Consider the following 19,360-nt stretch of genomic DNA (forward strand, 5'->3'; position numbering starts at 1 on the left):
ACTGTGAGTGGCCGGAGCCGCGATATCGTCACTCCCCCGCATGCATGCGGGAGATTTCTTTCCGGCAGGGTCCGGCATCTGCTGGGTTTTCGGCCAAAAATCCCCTGTACGCATGTGCCGCTTTTCGAGGGGAAGATTTTTTTTTACCTACAGTTAAGCCTTATTCTAGGCTTAACTGTAGGTAAAAGTAAAAAAAAAAACACTATACAACAGCTTTAAGCTAGTATGTGTGTGTGATATACTAGAAGTCTAAGAAGAGTAAGTATGTGGCTAAGTGGTTAGCATTTCCGCCTAGCAGCACTAGGGTCACCGGTCTGAATTCCAACCACGACACTACCTACAGTTTGCATGTTCTTTTTTTATATAATCAAAATTTTTAGCAAGTTTTAGATATAAGGCAATGACAATACAGAATACAAAAAAATATCACAGGTATCCAAAGTGCACTTGCCAGGCTCATATAACAGACAAATCTAACATAATCAGTCTATGAACAAAGTATACAGATCAGGTGCATAACTTTCCAAAGAAGACACAAAGGTCCTCCTCCTGTCCCCAAGCCATCGTCAGCACGGGCATGAGAGAGAACAGGGGGAGAATAGACTTGAGTGTTGCATTTTCACAATGGTATCAATATACCCAAGAAAACCCAAAGTGTATCAGATATATTCAACATTACAGTGCACAATCGACAAGATACCAATTCCATAACAAAAAAAGGTAACCAATAGAGGGAAAGGAACATTTAGAACCAATAGAAGAAAAGGGTTCAATTAGGCACTAGCCCTAACTAGCTAGTGTCGGGCACAATTATAGGGGGCACATGTGGCAAAGGCTAGCATACCATCAATCAGTGCATGGGGAATACATTCAATCAAGTAGGATCTTGGAAGAATGATACATCCACTCTGATCAGATGTATTTAAATTTGTCATATTGGTCTCTAACAGTGTGTATCCACCGTTCCACCTCCATAGTGGCATCCACTTCCCTCTTCCAATGTAAAAGAGAAGGGCAGGTAGTTTGTTTCCGAAATATGGGGGTCAGGGATTTGGTAGCATTGAGCAAATGAGGAGTCACACTTCTTTTATATAGCTTAAGGAGGACAGAACCTCATGGAAGAAAAAGTGCAATGGAGAGCTCTCAATGGGTTGAAGAGTAATCTTTTTAATCCATGGGGTGATGGACTCCCAGAAGGTTTTAATCTTGGGGCAGGACCACCAAAGATGGAGGAATGTGACCTGTTGTCCACACCCCTCCAGCAGCGAGCATCTGCTGTCAGGAACATTTGAGCTAAATGGGATGATGTTCTGTACCATCTAGTAAGAAATTTATAAGATGACTCTTGGATACGACAGCAGAAGTGGTATGTGTTAATTTATTCATCCTCTGAGGAAGCGAGGGGGTAAATTCCTGTCCCAGTTCTCTCTCCCACACTCTAATATGGTATGGAACCGATGTGGATTGTGAGCTTAATACCAGCCTGTACATTTGAGATAATAAATGTTTAGGATCTGGGAGATTGATACATAGGGATTTGAAAATAGTTAGCGTATCGAAAGATTGTAATTAGGGTTGTCGATTGCGGAGAAAGTCTGCTATTTGGTAGTAGCTCCTGGCTGTAAAAAGGCGTAGTACCATGGGATGATTGTAAAGTGGTGAAAGGCAATAGGATACCTGGCGGGGTAAATTTAGCACAGGCGACTTTCCTATCAGAACCCCAGGAACCAAAAAACTCATGCTCTTCCCCAGGTGGAATCCAATGCCGCGTACACACGGGCGGACTGTATGGCGTACTTAGTCCGTCGAAACACATTTCAGCGGACAGTCCGCTCGTGTGTGGGCTTCAGCTGACTTTTTCAGCGTGCAGTCCGGCGTACTAAGAATTTCGGATTTTTCGAAATTCTGTCCATCGTACTTTGGTTTCAGCGGACAATCCACTCGTCAGTATGCTAGTTCGACGGACTAAGAATGGCGCATGCCCAGAAAGGATTTACATGGTGGAAGGGTGCTTTGCTGTGTATTGGACTTCCTATTTCTAGTCCCGTCGTACGTGCTGTACACGTCATCGCGCAAGCTTTCGTCGGACTGTTTGGGTATCCGTGTGTGGTCAAGTCCGTTCAGTGGAAAGTATGACGGACTGTCCGTCGGATTGTATGACGGACTAAGTACGCCATACAGTCCGCTCGTGTGTACGCGGCACAAGGGTAACCTCCCAGGGGTGCTGTGGGGACAATTGGGGAGAATAGTGACCCGCTATATTCAGTCGATCCCATATAGATAGGGAGGACCAAGTCAAAGGGTCAGTATAGTCGGAAAGTCCCCTGGACAGGGCTAGAATCCAGGGAGCACCTGCAAGGTTTTTCCCTGCCATTGTTTTTTCTAATGGAACCCACGTTTTACTGATAGAGTCCTGGCACCAGTTCAGGATGCGTACAAGGGCCATGGCCATATATAGTAAAGAGCCATGGCCATATATATAGTAAAGAGCCACATCTGGAAGTCCCACTCCTCCATCCGATTTTTGACTACCTAGGAAGTAATAGGCCAATCTGGTAGGTTAATTGGATTCTGTCTAAATTGGCCATAGTATGTGTATGTATGAATGTGAATTAGGGACCTTAGATTGTAAGCTCCTTGAGGGAAGGGACTGATGGGAATGTACTATATATGTGAAGTGCTGCGTAAATTGACAGCGCTATATAAGTGCCTGTAGTAAATAACAAAATAAAAGTATTGCCCAGCCTAAAAACCTAAGAACCAAAAAACCTTTAGTAAATCTCCCTACACATTACGATAAATCTGTCTGCTATTTAAAAGCCCAGTGAAAGGTGGGTAGAGGAAAAAAAATTGCATATTTTTTTTGTTACAATCTAATTGGACAGACTCAAATCCATCCTTTTTAGATTTAGTAAACTATAGAGTGCGAAGGACTACTATAGTCATTTCAAGGTACTGTACTGTATATCTAATTAGCATGACACATAGTTGCTTTTAAACCTAAAGTTGATTGAGCAATCAGAAAATACAGAGTGATTTAAAACCTCTGTCACACATCTGCATTCCTACACAGGAGATTCCCTCAATTTCTTTGTAATCAATGAAACAGGGGATCCATCCCTTCATATTTTGCTATGTGAGTAACAGTATCTGTGCACTTGCTGTTTGTTGAGATCAACTTAGATAATACTCATAAATTGTAATGATAAAAAAGTTACTTATATATTTCTCAATTCCGAATGGCTGACCATCCTTTTATTGATATGAAGAATAATAGACAGTCATTTTTGGGGAAAAATCTGTGTGTCCTCTATTAATCTGCCTTCAACTCATGACCATCTGTTTTATTAAGCAGCATAAGATTTGTGCTGATGCTTTTCCACCATCTGTAAAGGATGGCAGTCTGTGTTTCCCTGAACTATACAAGAAAGCAGCATTGATCGATGTAGTTAATATAAAAACCCTGTAAAGCTTGTCAATATATATGTAAAACTATTGCCTAATTAGTTATGCATCCTATAAATTGGCCCTTACCTTTTTCTAAGACTCACAGCTGTCAAAATATGCACATACTTCCCCATTTTCAACCCCTGTAAAAAAATGTCCAAAAATTAAAAAATCTAAAATAGAATTTAAATATACTTGCTTTGGTCTTTATTCTTACTATGGGGTCTATTCTTTACATCCAATAAAGTATATGTTGAGCCAAAACTTTACTCTTTACTATCTAGACAGAAACTGATGGAAAAGTCCTCTCTATCTACATTAAAGTCATGCTTTTTTGTAGTCCAATCAGCAACTTTCACATTCGGCTAGAAATGGGATCTGAGGATGCTCAAGCTCATCTCTAGAGAGGATATATCTCTCTAACAGAGTCCTGGACAACAGCAAAAACCCAGGAGTTTTAAGCCTTCCCCAGTCTATCCACAACAAAAAAAAGTTTTTAGCTTGGTAAATAATTAATGCTTATGCATTCTAGAAGCAGGCCACACCAAAATTAGCCTAATATTGGAGAGTCATTTACCTACATCTTGTTATGTCCTTGGACTGTGTCGTCCTACCCACCCCACTCTATCAATGTACCTTTTACACTTATTATCTCTTCCTTATGTAACGCCCACCACTTTAGGTGGGTGCTATTAGTTTAGAAGTTAGGTTAAATTGCCAGTGCCTTACTGTATTTTGTACAGGCCTGGAGGTTTGTTTGGGCTAGGGTGGAGTGACCACCTGTTCATCACCCTGGGAAACACTCCCTTTTTCTCCACAGAAGTATCTGGAAAGGAGGCGGGTCAGGCCCTGAAGGACAGGCAGTGTGTATGGGCCCTTGTCCAATCGTTAATTTGCTTGGTCAGGGGCGGGGTCCATACATATACATTGGGGTCACATGCTCCCTGGGGAGTTGTAGATGGGAAGAGTACTAATCCACAAAGGCAAAAAAATGTGACGTTAAGGCCCAGGGCTGGAAGGCCTGGAAGCACAGAGATACCAGAGCTGGAAATCCATGGATCTTGGCCAGAAGGTGATGGAGGATCGGGAACTCCAGAGCTGGAAGGTTTTCATCAAGCAAGAAGTAGCTGCAAACCGACCGGAGTGAACCAGGGTTGGTATGGACTTTTCCTGAGCTTGCCTGGGAAGAAAAGGGCAGGAGGAGAAGGCAGGGGAGGCCTGGGACTGCTAGCGTTTCAAAGTACCACATGTCTTTCAGAGGGGCATGCGAGTCAGCTCATTAAAGGAGAGGGAATATCACTCACACATTTTAATCCAGAGGCAACGTGTATTCTGTGCATCACTGAGGTGATAGTACCTGACAAAATCTGGAATAAAGTTGAAGTTATGAACTGTTCTAAATCGTCTGTGTTTACCACAGCAGGGGTGAAAGAAGCGGGGATTAAACTAGCCGTACTGTATGAACTAATTGCAGCTCCCAAGGGAGTAGTGCGCTTCACTTATTATGGTGGGATCAAACAATAACTTTCCCAAAGATATTTTTTTTCCAAAAGAAAGGGTTAGGGTTTTTATTCATTCTAAATGTAGTCACCTATTCCTGATCTTCTATAGCACATTTATGACTATAGTGCAGGGGGGTCAAACTCAAATTCATCGGGGGCCACATTAGCAGTATGGTTGCCCTCAAAGGGGCAATTGTATCTGTAGGACTATGTACCCACTCTAGGGGCACGCTACGTAGAGTGCCGGGTTCAGGAGTGCGCTACTTACAGAGTGGCGGGTTCAGGAGCGCACTACGTACAGAGGTCCGGGTTCAGGAGCTCGCTACGTTCAGAGTGCCGGGTTCAGGCACGCGCTACGTACAGAGTGCCGGGTTCAGGAGCGTGCTACGTACAGAGTGCCGGGTACAGGAGTGCGCTACATACAGAGTGTCGGGTTCAGGAGTATGCTATGCACAGTGTGCAGCATCTCATTTCCACCCCTCCTCCTGGGTTCTGGACCTATATGTCTTATTTCAACCATCACTTCAAAATCGTCAGCACAAAGTGAATCGCAATTTTGCTTTTGAACGCCTGCTAGCTATAAACGCATTAAAATGTGTTACCTTCTCTAAGTCTTGGGCAATTTGGATGGACAAACGCAAGTCCTTCCTAAGTGTAACAAAGTGATAATGATTGTAGTGCCCTCACTGATAATAAATGTAGTAGATTCCTTACCTGTATTCAAGAATTGTCACAGATGGATATTTGGGACCAGTACTATATTTTGATTTCAATTAGTTGTACTTTCCCTTTGTAAAATCAATAAAAATTAATGATGCAATAAAAAAAAATTGTCAGCACAGCACTGCATCTCTTCTTTAAGTCCTCAAAAAGCCCACCCTCCGCTGGGTTGCAGGGCCGCTATGCGGGGCCGACCGCCCATGCACTCAGCTCACAAAAAAAGCCAGCGCCGCCGAAAGGACTGAGGAGGAGAGAGCAAGAGTTGTTTGTTCTTGTCTCCTTGGAGACCGACGGGCAGCGCATGTGATGTCACAAGCCGGCACCGCTCATGGGACTGAGGGGGAGGATGTTTATTCTTGGGAGACTTGGCAGTGAGAGAAACATACAGGTGTCGGCTGGAGGCCACTCTGTGGGCCACTCAGCAAGGCCTGGCGGGCCGGATTTGGCCCACGGGCCTTGTGTTTGACACCTGTGCTATAGTGGAAGCTTTTACTGGATTACCAATTTAACACGTAATCTTGGAGAATGTAGCAACATTGAGCTGCAAGCCTCCAATATATGCTTTACATGGTAAAAGGTGGAACCTGTTATTAACTATGGCTTCCAGCTTCATTTCAGCTGTTTCATAATATTATTCAAGCTTGATTTGTGTATCAATGTGCTATGAGACTAAAATATCCTTCCCCCACATAGGGCTTTTTGCGCAGAAGTTAAAAGCATTCTGAAAATGTTGCATGGAGATTTATTCATCTTTCATAAATGTGCACTCACGTGTCCTTGACATTAGCTGTAATATCTTCTAAAACATAAAATATATTTTTTCCATGTGGGTTTAATCTTGTGCTTGTTTGCAGCTCCTCACTGTTTAGCATTCCTCACAATGCTGCTTCTCCCATCAGTGCTTTTATCTTGGCAAACTATAGAAAACCTTACAGTCCTGACAGACCTACTAATAGTTTATATCAGTAACAAATTGGTGTTTTGTGCTCATTTTAACATGGAATAAAAGAAGACCAGCAAGTGCAATGTTTTGCTATTGCTATTTATTTTTTTACTGGAATTGAAAATGAGGAAAAAAAGTCAAAGTGCATAATTGACCACTGATTCTCCAAAAAAATCATCACCAACCGTTTTGTACACAAGACACATTTCTAGAATAAATACCATAAATATATAAGCCCACATAGACCAAGCATAGTCCTATACTCATCTTAATAGCATCTTATATTTCCATGCAAATATTTTCTCTTCCTTACACTTTATGGATCTATACTATTTACTTACTTCAAATAAGTACCATTCAGCCACTCCAGTGGTCTGGTGATTTGAAATCCCCACTCTTCTTCTCTGCAGTGCATAAGGAATGGAGAAGTGTGATTTATTGTGCAGGCGCTGACCAATCAGAATCGCACTGGTCTGTCCCAGAAGCACTGCCCATAGAGAGGAAAGCAGAGATTTCATATCCTCACACTGCTGGACCGGCCAGGGCCGTCTTTAATATTGATTGGACCCTGGGAAAAACTTTTCTTGGGGGCCCCCTCCTCATACAATTTCGCTCTCCACCTGCTCTGAGACATACGATAAATAGCAGTTAGACTCAAAATCAGTTTACTGAATCAGATCAGGCAGCTATTGCGATTGGTTGCCAGAGGTTTCAGTGTATCATTACCGCTCACTGGCTGGTTGCTAGAGGTTACAGAACACATTACAGCTCACTGGTTAGTTGCTAGAGGTTACAGCACATGATTTCTGCTTGTTGATTGGTTGCTAGAGATTACTGTGGATATGACCTCAGGGGGGCTTCATATACATATCAATGCCGCCGGCTGCCTTTATTTACATATGAATGCTGGTAATTTACATGTAAACACAGGGTCTCCAGGTGAGTCATCTGGGACTCAGCACAGGACTAAAACCTCAAGGGGCGAGCAAATTTAAACCAGGATAGTTAGCAAGTATGAAGCAGCTGCTTTGGGCCCCACAACAATGACAGGGCCCAGGGCAGCTGCCCCTTTTGCCCTGCCTTAAAAACTGCTCTGGGACCGGCTGCATGTGCACTGACAGCTCAGCATCACCGAAGGTAAGTACAGCGGGGACCAAGGATGTGGGGAGGGTGTACAGTGTTAGTTCACCTTTACATTTTTTCTGTAAAGATGAACTAACACTTTAAAGCAGAACTTAACTAAGCTTTATTCTCATTGAAATCAGCAAAATAATCCAACAATATTTAGTGACCATAGTCCTTGTTTTTTATTGTTCAGAACTTCTTTACAGTTTACTGTTATACTGTGTTTCATAAGGTTTAAGATAACAGCTTGTAACGAGGCCTTCTTCATCTTGTGGCCAAATACAAGTTTTGCCTGACATCAGAAATACTTTTACAAAAGCTAAGTTGTAGCCATGTTTAATGGCCTTGTAATTCAATGTTACTCTTGCAAAAACAATTTATTTTACTTCCACAATCAAATTGCCTTATCACACATCTAGAAAGTCACAGTATAATACCATGTCCCCTTTAATGACAACAAGTAAGTTGCATTTAGATAATTAAAGGGTATAAACATTTGGAAAATCAAATGAACTACTGCTATATTTGGATACAGCAAATAGTTATATACTGAAATATGTAAAACAAACTTTGTGGGTGGCCATAGACAAATGTCTAATTGGAAGCAATGACTCTTTTTGGCTGTTTAGACTCACTGTGGTTATGTTCTCAGTTTGAATGTGACACTTATGTGGTGAAATTCTGTCCCCTGTTCTCATTTAAAGGGAGTGAACAGTGTGATAATAATGATTATTTTACATGATCAGAAGCCTTTGGTGATATACCTCTATGCAACCGAGGTGTGTGCTAGAAACGATGCTAGAATCAATTGCAATGCTAGGCTATCTCCTGAGGATGTCAATTTTTGATGATGAAACATGTTGGATGGTACTTCTGGCTGATGTCACATCCAGAACAGGAAGTGAGTGGTGGCCATCTTGGATGACAACGACTTCCAAGATTATTACAGGCTGGTGACAGTTTCTTTCATGGTAAGTGTGGTGCTTGTCATTTGTTTTTTCATAAACATTAGACATGTGCAATTCGTTTATTTACGAATTATTTTTTTAACGAATTTCGACAAATTTGTTAATTTGAAAATATACGAATTTCCAAATTTTTAAATTTCCAAATTTTTCCGAATATTCGGAAACTCAAAAATTCTGAAACTCTAAAATTTGTAAATTCAAGATTCAAAAATTAAAAAATCCGCAATTTCAGAAATGTGAAAATTCGAAACCTATAATTTTACATTTGGTTATTATTAGTTAGTTATTATTTAGAATTTTTGGATTTTCGTTCTTTCTAATTATCGGATTTTCCTTTCTTATTTTCAGATTTAGAATTATCAAATTCTCGAATTTACGAATTCAAACTTTTTGAATTTACAAATTCACGAATTTTCAAATTTACAAATTTTTGTATTCTGAATTTACGAATTTATGAATTACGAATTTTTGAATATACAAAGTTCTGATCTTTGAATTTACAAATTCTGGATTTTCGAATTTACGAATTTACTAATATACGAATTAACGAATTCCAAATTTTTGGATTTACAAATTTTTGAATTTATAAATTTTTGGAATTTTCTAATTCACACATTTTTTAATTTACGAAAAAAAGCAAATGAAACGAAAACTAAAACAAACACATTTTTCGGCAGTGCACATGTGTAATAAACATACTTTCACTATTCAGGGCTCCTCTCCTTTAAATTATCTATGTGGAGAACAACTGCTTTAAGATGAAAATTATGGGGCAAAGCTGTATACTTATCATAGAGCTGATGGAAGATTCGTGGAAGAACTGACATCAATATATCCCTGGTCTTATACACACAAGCCTTTTTGACTCACTTGCTAAAAACAAGTGGTCAGCTCTATCTGTTGAGTGTGGTGTGAATCTATGTTAGCTGTCTTTCCTTGGGGGAACATTCCTTTGTTAAAGCACTTTTTATTTTTCTTTGAAACGCTATAGTGTGTCTTGTTTTGTCATTAGAGTGATCACAACTACACGGACACTTGTTTGTGGCCTCTATGGTGGGGGATATACTAAAACTGTTGCACACAGAATCTGGTGCAGTTGTGCAAAGTATTCATCTTCGGCTATTTTCGGAATCTGCGTGTGCTGTGTACTGCGCAGTACACAGCAGACACTATCCGATGGGGGACTTTATATGATAGGACACCGGGTTGCGGATTTGTGCCTGAATGGATACAGGGAGCTTTGACTCGGCTTGGGTGCCCCCATAGCAAGCTGCATGCTGTGGGGGCACTCAACAGGAGGGAGGGGTCAGGAGTACCGAAGAGGGACCCGAGAAGAGGATCTGGGGTGCTCTGTACAAAACCACTGAGTCAGAGCATGTAAGTATAACATCTTTGAATGAAAGTCCTATTTATCAATAAAGATGAATGAAGGCTGCCATGGTTGGTTAAAAGTCCACCAGGGAATGGCACAATAGCTGCATGCATTTCGAGACACAGCTTATCAGCTCTTGTGAATGGGCACTAAATAAATATTGCTGAGTAGAAACTCCTTTCTATCTCTTAAAACACCTTCTGCTGTGCACTGAAATGTTCTTGTATATCTACACTGTCCTACATCTTATCTACTGGGCTGCTCAATACAGCTAGCAATAGCTGATAGGCCTATGCCTTATCTTCTTGGATACTGCATACATACAGTCTAGCAGCAAACATACTCATAGCAAGTTGTCATGGATCCTGTGCTACAGTGGAAGATGTAACAACAGATCAATGCATAACACAATTGTCATAAGCCGAATACACGTTTAACTTTGAGATATTAAGGCTAAACTTCCTGTTAATATTAACTTAGATGCAAACATTTACCATGATTTGTTTGGTAAAGCACTGGTTATACAAAAAGGGAGCACATACATTATCTCACAAAAGTGAGTACACCCCTCACATTTTTGTAAATATTTTATTATATCTTTTCACGTGACAACACTGAAGAAATTATACTTTGCTACGATGTAAAGTAGTGAATGTACAGCTTGCATAATGCCCTGTACACACGGTCGGACCTTCCAACGGAAAATGTGTGATCAGACTGTGTTGTCGGAAATTCCGATTGTGTGTGGGCTCCATCTGACTTTTTCCGTCTGAATTTCTGACACACAAAGTTAGAGATCAGCATCTAAAATTTTCCGACAACAAAATCCAATTGTTTAAATTCTTATCGTGTGTAGACAATTCCGACGCATGCTCAGAATGAATTACGAGACAAAAGCTATCGGCTACTGGCCTCTTTATAGTCCCGTCGTACGTGTTTTACGTCACCTCGTTCTGAACGATCAGATTTTCCGTCAACTTTGTGCGATCATGTGTATGCAAGACAAGTTTGGGACAAAATCCGTCGGAAAAAATCATACAGATTTTGTCGTCGGAATGTCCGACCATGTGTACAGGGGATTACAGTGTATACTTGCTGTCCCCTCAAAATAACTCAACACATTAAGTGAAAATGTCTAAATTGGTCCAAAAGTGTCAATATTTTGTGTGGCCGCCATTATTTTCCAGCATTGCCTTAACCCTCTTGGGCATGGAGTTCACCAGAGCCTCACAGGTTGCCACTGGAGTCATCTTCCACTCCTCCATGACAACATCACGCATCTGGTGGATGTTAGAGACCTTGCGCTCCTCCACCTTTCAATTGAGGATACCCCTCAGATGCTCAATAAGGTTTAGGTCTGGAGACAGGCCTTTACCCTCAGCTTCTTTAGCAAGGAGTGGTCGTCTTGGAGGTGTGTTTGGGGTCGGTATCATGTTGGAATACTGCCCTACGGACGTTTCCAAAGGGAGGGGATCATGCTCTGCTTCAGTATGTCACAGTACATGTTGGCATTCATGGTTCCCTCAATGAACTGTAGCTCCCCAGTGGCGGCAGCACTCATGCAGCCCCAGACCATGACACTCCCACCATCATGCTTGACTGTAGGCAGGACACACTTGTCTTTGTACTCCTCACCTGGTTGCCACCACACATGCCTGACACCATTAGAACCAAATACATTTATCTTGGTCTCATCAGACCACAGGACATGGTTCCAGTAATCCATGTCCTTAGTCTGTTTCTCTTCAGAAAACTGTTTGCTGGCTTTTTTGTGCATTATCTTTATAAGAGGCTTCCTTCTGAATGACAGACATGCAGACCAATTTGATGCAGTGTGCCTCGTATGGTTTGAGCACTGAAAGGATGACCCCCCCACCCTTTCAACCTCTTCAGCAATGCTGGCAGCACTCATACGTCTATTTGCCAAAGACAACCCCTGGATATGACTCTGAGCATGTGCACTCAACTTCTTTGGTCGACTATGGCGAGGCCTGTTCTGAGTGTAACCTGTTCTGTTAAACCGCTGTATGGTCTTGGCTAATATACTGCAGCTCAGTTTCAGAGTCTTGGCAATCTTCTTATAGCTTAGGCCATCTTTATATAGAGCAAAAATAATTTTTTAAGCTCTCCAGAGATTTCTTTGTCATGAGGTGCCATGTTAAACTTGCAGCGACCAGTATGAGAGCGATAACACCAAATTTAACACACCTGCTCCCCATTCACACCTGAGACCTTGTAATACTAACAAGTCACATGACACTGGGGAGGGAAAATGGCTAATTGGGCCCAATTTGGACATTTTCACTTAGGGTGTACTCACATTTATTGCCAGTGGTTTAGACATTAATGGCTGTGTGTTGAGTTATTTTGAGGGGGCAGCAAATTTACACTGATATACAAGCTGTACGCTCACTACTTTACATTGTAGCAAAGTGTAATTTCTTCAGTGTTGTCACAGAAAGATATAATAAAATATTTACAAAAATGTGAGGGGTGTTCTCACTTTTGTGAGATACTGACCAGTATACTGTACTGGTCTAATTTCACATTCACCCTAGCTTCAGCCTACATTCACTTACAAATTGTAAGCTACAGAAAAAGTTACCCAAACCACACTCTACATCACTCATTACCCTCTTAGCCCTTGTACACACAGTTGGACATTCTGACAACCAAATCCGTTGGATTTTGTCCGACGGATTTTGTCCGAAACTGTTGCATACACACGGTCGGACAAAGTTGTCGGAAAATCCGATCATTCAGAAGATGATGACGTAATTTTGTTACGATGGGACTACGTTCAAGCTAGTAGCCAATAGCTTTGGTCTAGGAATTTGATCTGAGCATACGTGGCACTTTGTCCGATCGGAATTTACTACACACAATCGGACAAAGTCTGATCGGATCATGCTGTCGGAAAATGTTATAGCCCAGCTGGAAAACATGGTCCGTCGGATACTCAGACGGAAACAGTCTGATGGAGCCCACACACGGTCGGATTATCCGACAACATGGTCCTATCGGACATTGTCCATTGGAATATCCGACCGCGTGTACAAGGGCTTAGAGATTAAACAGCCACACACCAGATCCCCTTTGAGACATACATATCCATTACTGCATATATGTCATCCATTCAGTGTGCCACAGTTTCCAGACATAAAAATCCATTGTCAAAAATACCCATAAACACAATAGTGTTCCATACCCGAAGTCCAGCCACAAAAGCTTTATTGCTAATCATCAAAGATAATATTCGAGGAACTTCTTTGAAAGAACAAATAGAGCTGAAATTCAACATGTGCTGTGGCACACTGTTGTCAACTTACCGTATTATTCAATAACAATCTATCATCTAACAAAAAATGAATCAAAGCTTTTGCCTAATGCCAAAGATTTGCCAACATTTGGAATTTACAGATAACATTTTCAACCCCTAGACCAGTGATGGCGAACCTTGGCACTCCAGATGCTTTGGAACTACATTTCCCATGATGCTCACGTACACTGCAGCGTGCATGAGCATCATGGGAAATGTACAAATGTTCCAAAACATCTGGGGTGCCAAGGTTCACCATCACTGCCCTAGACTTGCTAACATTAGCCACTGTGAACTGGCAATTCCAAGTTTTTTCACTTGTACAGGTCCACATTTGCCTTAGCCCCTGTACACATGGTCGGACATTCTGCCAACCAAATCCGTTGGATTTTGTCCGACGGATTTTGTCCGACGGATTGCGTCCGAAACTGTTGCATACACACGGTCGGACCAAGTTGTCGGAAAATCCGATCGTTCAGAACGTGATGACGTTATTTCGTTACGATGGGACTACATTCAGGCTAGTAGTCAATAGCTTTGGTCTAGGAATTTGATCTGAGCATGCGTGGCACTTTGTTCGATCGGAATTCTCTACACATGATCGGAGTATGTCCGATAGGATCAGTGTGTCAGAAAATATTTCCAACAAGTTGGAAAATTGGGTCCGACCGATATTCCGACGGAATCAGTCTGATGCATACTACACACAGTCGGATTATCCGACAACACGGTCCGATAGGACACATTCCGACGGATTCTCCGACCGCGTGTACAAGGGCTTACAGTTTACAAATATTTTGCACTCCGCAGACATTTGCACTTTGCAACAATGCTGCTAGCGAATGCATACTAATCTTTGATTGTAAATGTCATAGGATTTTACTAACTCCTAAGTGGTCTTTGCAAGTAACACAGCCATTTTATTGGTGGATGGGTTAGACCAGGAATAACAAGAATAGTAAGGGTAACCCTTGATGCCAGCCACAGCAGAATATTTCCAGCACATCAAACTACTTGTCTGAGATTATATAAACATTCTTGCTGCCACAGAGATACTGTACGTTACACCCTACAAGTCTGAATGTCAGGTGGTTGCTGTCTATCCATTACAAGCTGGTCCTCTGCATACAGGACTATAGACTGTGCTGAACTGCTCCTGGTCATGTAGGCTGTAGATAACACATTCACCACTAGCTGTTAAACATGTTTTTCCATTGGACTCTTATAAGTGTAATATAATGTTTTTATATTATTACAGAGTTTATGCATTTAATGCACTAGCTTTGTGTGCATTACATGCTAGTTCTTCTCACCAGTTGTACAGTGGTTTCCCCAAAAAATTTCTGTGCCCAAAGTCTAACGATCAGCCTTTTGAAACTCCCGCTCACTTATGTGTTCCGTGTTACTATATGCCAAACATATCTCGTGAGGCCGCGTACACACGCGCGGACTGTTCGCCCAACTTTGTCCGCTGAACAGTGTTTGGGCGGACAGTCCGCTCGTGTGTGGGCTTTCAGCGGACAGTTTCAGCGGACAGTTTGACGAACAAGGTTTTTCGGAAATTCCGTAAAACTGTCCGCTGAAACCTTGTTTGAGCGAACAGTCCGCCCGTGTGTAGGCTTGTTCGTCAAACTAAGTTCCGCGCATGCTCAGAAAGGATTTACACGCCGAAAGTTATAATGCAGTGTATAGGACGTCGTATTTTTCGTCCCGTCGTACGTGCCGTTCACGTCATCGCGCACGGTTTCAGCAAACTGTTCGTTCGTCGTGTGTGGCCATGTCCGTCCATGCTAATTTTGAGCGGACTGTTTGCCGAAACTGTTTGACGGACAAAGTTGGGCGAACAGTCCCCGCGTGTGTACGCGGCCTGAGACTTCAAGAATTCTATCATCCTGACACCTAGTGGTAGGATTTTGAAGTCCAGCAGATGGGGCCAGCAAGAGGGCCAAGATTGTAAGCAACTGCCCAGCTGAATAAGTGCAGAAATATTAAGGTAATTTACATATTATAACCTAATTCATAATGAGTGATTCTAGAAATCCACCCCTGAATGTTAGTATGTCCTGCCATTAAATGAACCCATAAACTTTTCTTGTCATACTAGATCATAAGAGGCATTGTTAGCACAAAAACCCTTAAAGGGCCATTAGGTTTGGGTCTACATTTTCATCCAGTGCTATATATTTTTACTTGCTCTGTTACATGACAAAGACAAAACTAGAACACATTCAAAGTAAAAAAAAAAGTCAAAATAAAAGAAAGTAGAAAACTGTTGCAAAACTGGTGCATTTTTAATTTTTTTTTGAAAACTCAGAGTCGCTGGCGACAGACATGTCTAGCTGAAGCTCTACATCTGTCGAGACTCCTTGGCTGATAAAGACACCCACAAAGGCATGGTAAACTGAAAATAATCTTACCATAAGCCTCCTTAGTGACCCTGGGATAAATAAAATGGTCTTTGGTGCCGCCCGAGGTAAAAATAATATATGAGGAATACCTGAGACTATTGTTGACCTTCATTCTACTATGACCGCACTTTTCCAAGAAGTACTACCGTCAATCCCAGTGGATCGTTTGGAGATGGATAGGATTCATAGAGCTTTAACACCCCACAAACCAAAACATATTATTGCAAAATTCCACTTCTATTGCACCAAGAACAACTCATGGCTACAGCTACAGGGAAAGATTCCCTCATATTTCAAGATCATCCTTATCAGCTTTTTGCTGACCTTTCCCCAATTACTGTGGCTAAATGACGTGCACTGAAACCCTTACTTCATAATCTACAGCAATGCCAGATCCCTTATCAATGAGGATTCCCATTTTCTATCCGCTTTACCTATCAAGGTGTCAAACATTCCTGTAGATCCTCAGATGAACTGCAAAACTGGTGCGTTTGGCCGGCATAACCAACAGCTTTCAGAAATAATGAAATTGACTGGTTTCTTTAAACTACTGCCCCACTTTTCATTTTGCCAGACCTGTAAACTAACCCCTGTTTCATATACTGCATGTATATAGCACTGACATATTACAATGCAAAATACAGTATATGTAGAATTCTTGAAGACAATTAACCTACAAATATATTTTTAGGACTGCTGAAGGAGACCGACAAACATGGATAGCATACAAGCTTTATGCAGATATCATCCTCAGTTGGATTCAAACCCCTAACCCAGAACTGCAAGACGTGTTTGTCCTTCATTGGCAGCATCTTACATTAATTTTTTTATAAGTGTAAAAAACGATGGGTACTTAGGACTTTTACATTTTTAAGGCTGTTACATATTAATATTAATATTTTTAGCTGTCAATGAAGATTGGGGAAACTTTTGATATCATTTTAAGTTGCTGGAAAAAAGATAAAGCTAATTTCAAAATAAGTTATATTAAATATTAAGAAACCCATATAAATATACATGTGCAGTAAGTGACTGCTGTTAAGGAATTGTCTTTTTGAGAATGCAAACTTATTGACTGTCATGCTAATGCTTTGGCCTCAATTCTTTTTGAGGTGCTGACACAAAAAAAATAGGGATAGGGAATTTTGACATTTATGTACAGCATGCATGTCCGAATCACTTAAATTTTACTTGATTTAAAAAAATTCAGATTACAATCTGTGAAGGTGATTGTGATTTTAAAAACGAAAAATACATTTTTTTTAAAGAAAGATAACAAATATTGAAATATTTATAAGCCAGCATGCCTGCATGAGAATTGATAATGTATTAACATGACAGGTATACATTTCTATTTATATTATTAACCCAGTGTTAGAGTGTTCGAATAAGCATTTTCTAAGTCAAATTGCAACCTAGTCCCTTATTCACATACAGTATATCAGTTTCACATGATACATACATAACTGCAGTGTAAGTCTGTTTACAGTACAGAACAATGTTCTGTGTTAAAGATCATTCTCTAATATTTATGAGTAGCTTAGCATATGTTTTTCATTTACAATGACATAAAAAGTTTTGCTGTCATACCTGGAGCTTCTTTCTCCTTTTCATGGTGCTGACTTGCTGGAGCAGAGTGTTCTGCTTCTTCCAAAGAGTGATGGTCTATTTTAAAACCATCCATTTTTATTGACGCTGCTGGTTCCTTCTTTTGCTTCAACTGCTAGGCACAGTCATTTCAAAATAAGCTTAATTTTGAATAAGGAGTGTCTGCAAAACTTGTCTTCCCGCCCAAATGTCTTATCAACCCTGACCATTACAGAATGCTAATAAAGATTTCTTATCACAGGCTAAATAAGTTTGTGTGTCTCACAACTTGGAGAGGTTTTTGGGCATCTGGACAGAAACTCAGCTTGCTGACAAATTTTGCCAACAGCATATAATGTTTGCTTATTTAATTGTAAAACGATTGTACTTTCATTAAAACTCATATTTTTAAAATTGAGAAAAATGCATTATTTATAACCATACATTTTTACCTCCTGGCTGGACTGCTCTGAAGCAAAATCTACTTTTTAAGATAGCCTTTAATTGTTAATTTAGGGCCATGCTTATTTTGCCATTGGCTAGATTGATTTAAAATATCAACCGGTAAATGTAAAGGGTAGGCCTTCCCAAAACACATCTAAGTTATAGTAGGAATCTCTTGAGCTGCCCTGTCTAAAGGTTTTTAATGTCTCTTACATTACCAAAATCACCTTAAAAAAAGTAAACAAACAGTGCTGTATACAATGCAGATAATATACTTACCTTCACCTGTCAGCTTTTCTCTTACAGGGTTAAAGCCGGGTACACACAGGTCAAATGTCGGGAGACATTTGTCGGTTCAAAAAGAAACACCCAACATTTGGCCCATGTCTATGTCGGTCTGTCCAACGGAAGCCAGCCATTTGGCTGGCTTCTTTCGGACCTGCATGCTGGAAAACCAGCAGCGACCGCCTCTTGATCGCCTCTTGAAAAATTTAGGCAATTAACATTATAGCAATAATTGCAACTTGTCATATTTTACCAAAGAGAGGAGCCAGAAAACATTTCATAATGTATTTGAAATGATATTTTCTGTCAGGACGTGTGGTTTGTATAAACTCAGCCAGGGTTCCTCCAGAGGTTGGCAGGGATTTCATAAGCAATGTGGATTTTCTGTCTCTCAGATAATTTCCCACTAACACAATTTTTTTAGGTATCTGCAAGGGGTAATTGTTCACAATGACCAAAATTGTAAGGAGAATTCTTCACATTAACCATCACACTAATGTATTATGAGTTGTAGCTATTGTAACTTTTAGCAGGGGTTCCTTGAGACTAGAACATTATTTCCAGGGTTCATCTGTGTTGTAAAGATTGGGAAAGCTGGCATAAACTGACTGAGGGTTACAAAAAAAGAAGTAAGAGGTACACATATCACCCAAAAAACATCAGTTTGATACGCTCCCTCTAGTTGTTAGAAGCCTCTTGAACAGTTATCATTAGTGGATTGGTCAACTGCTTGATAATGCCTATATACTGTAGCTAAGGTACTGTCACTGGGACCAGTGAAGCCTCTCCCTATTGGAAACCACTGACACAAATTTATAGCTGTCTGTAAGAGGGGCATCCTTTCCACTGACCTTCAATGTAACAGGGCATTCTTCTTATTGGTGTAAGAGGAATTCTTCCCACAGACCAATGATGTAAAGGGATTACATTTTTTCATGTCTGAGGCTCTGACTATTATAATGCCTAGGGTGATCTAACCTACTTCCTGCGTACATATGGCGCTGCCTTTCACTCTGGACTAACAATAAAATACAGCAGAGAGCAGCATTAAGGATCTTCCCATCAGAGGAAGAAGAGTATAAAGAGAAAGTGAGTAATCACTGGACCAGACTGGTGACATACAAGAAAAGTATCTACATAATCTATATAGATTTCTTTAAGCATCGTGGGATGCTCCAATGGGGTTGGAGGGTACAAATAAGAAAGGTGATCTGGTGAGCACAGAATATGGCATTCATTT

General features: G+C 40.8%; 1 protein-coding gene across 2 annotated transcripts in view; it reads right to left on the minus strand.

The window, feature by feature from the left end:
* Positions 1-17,564, minus strand: part of HEMGN (hemogen) — a 30,585-nt gene extending 13,021 nt beyond the window's left edge. Inside the window, exon 1 of one of the 2 annotated variants that reach the window (XM_077475301.1) lies at positions 17,395-17,564. In XM_077475301.1, coding sequence (XP_077331427.1) covers positions 17,395-17,488 — 94 coding nt within the window. In that variant the 5' untranslated portion in view covers positions 17,489-17,564. The remainder of the gene's footprint in view (positions 1-17,394) is intronic. The other variant, XM_077475302.1, reaches the window with a different exon arrangement.
* Positions 17,565-19,360: the final 1,796 nt, after the last annotated feature.

Source organism: Lithobates pipiens, unplaced genomic scaffold (genome assembly GCF_037356315.1).
Source record: "Lithobates pipiens isolate NorthernLeopardFrog02 unplaced genomic scaffold, aLitPip1_a1.2 Scaffold_13, whole genome shotgun sequence".
NCBI lineage: Eukaryota > Metazoa > Chordata > Amphibia > Anura > Ranidae > Lithobates > Lithobates pipiens.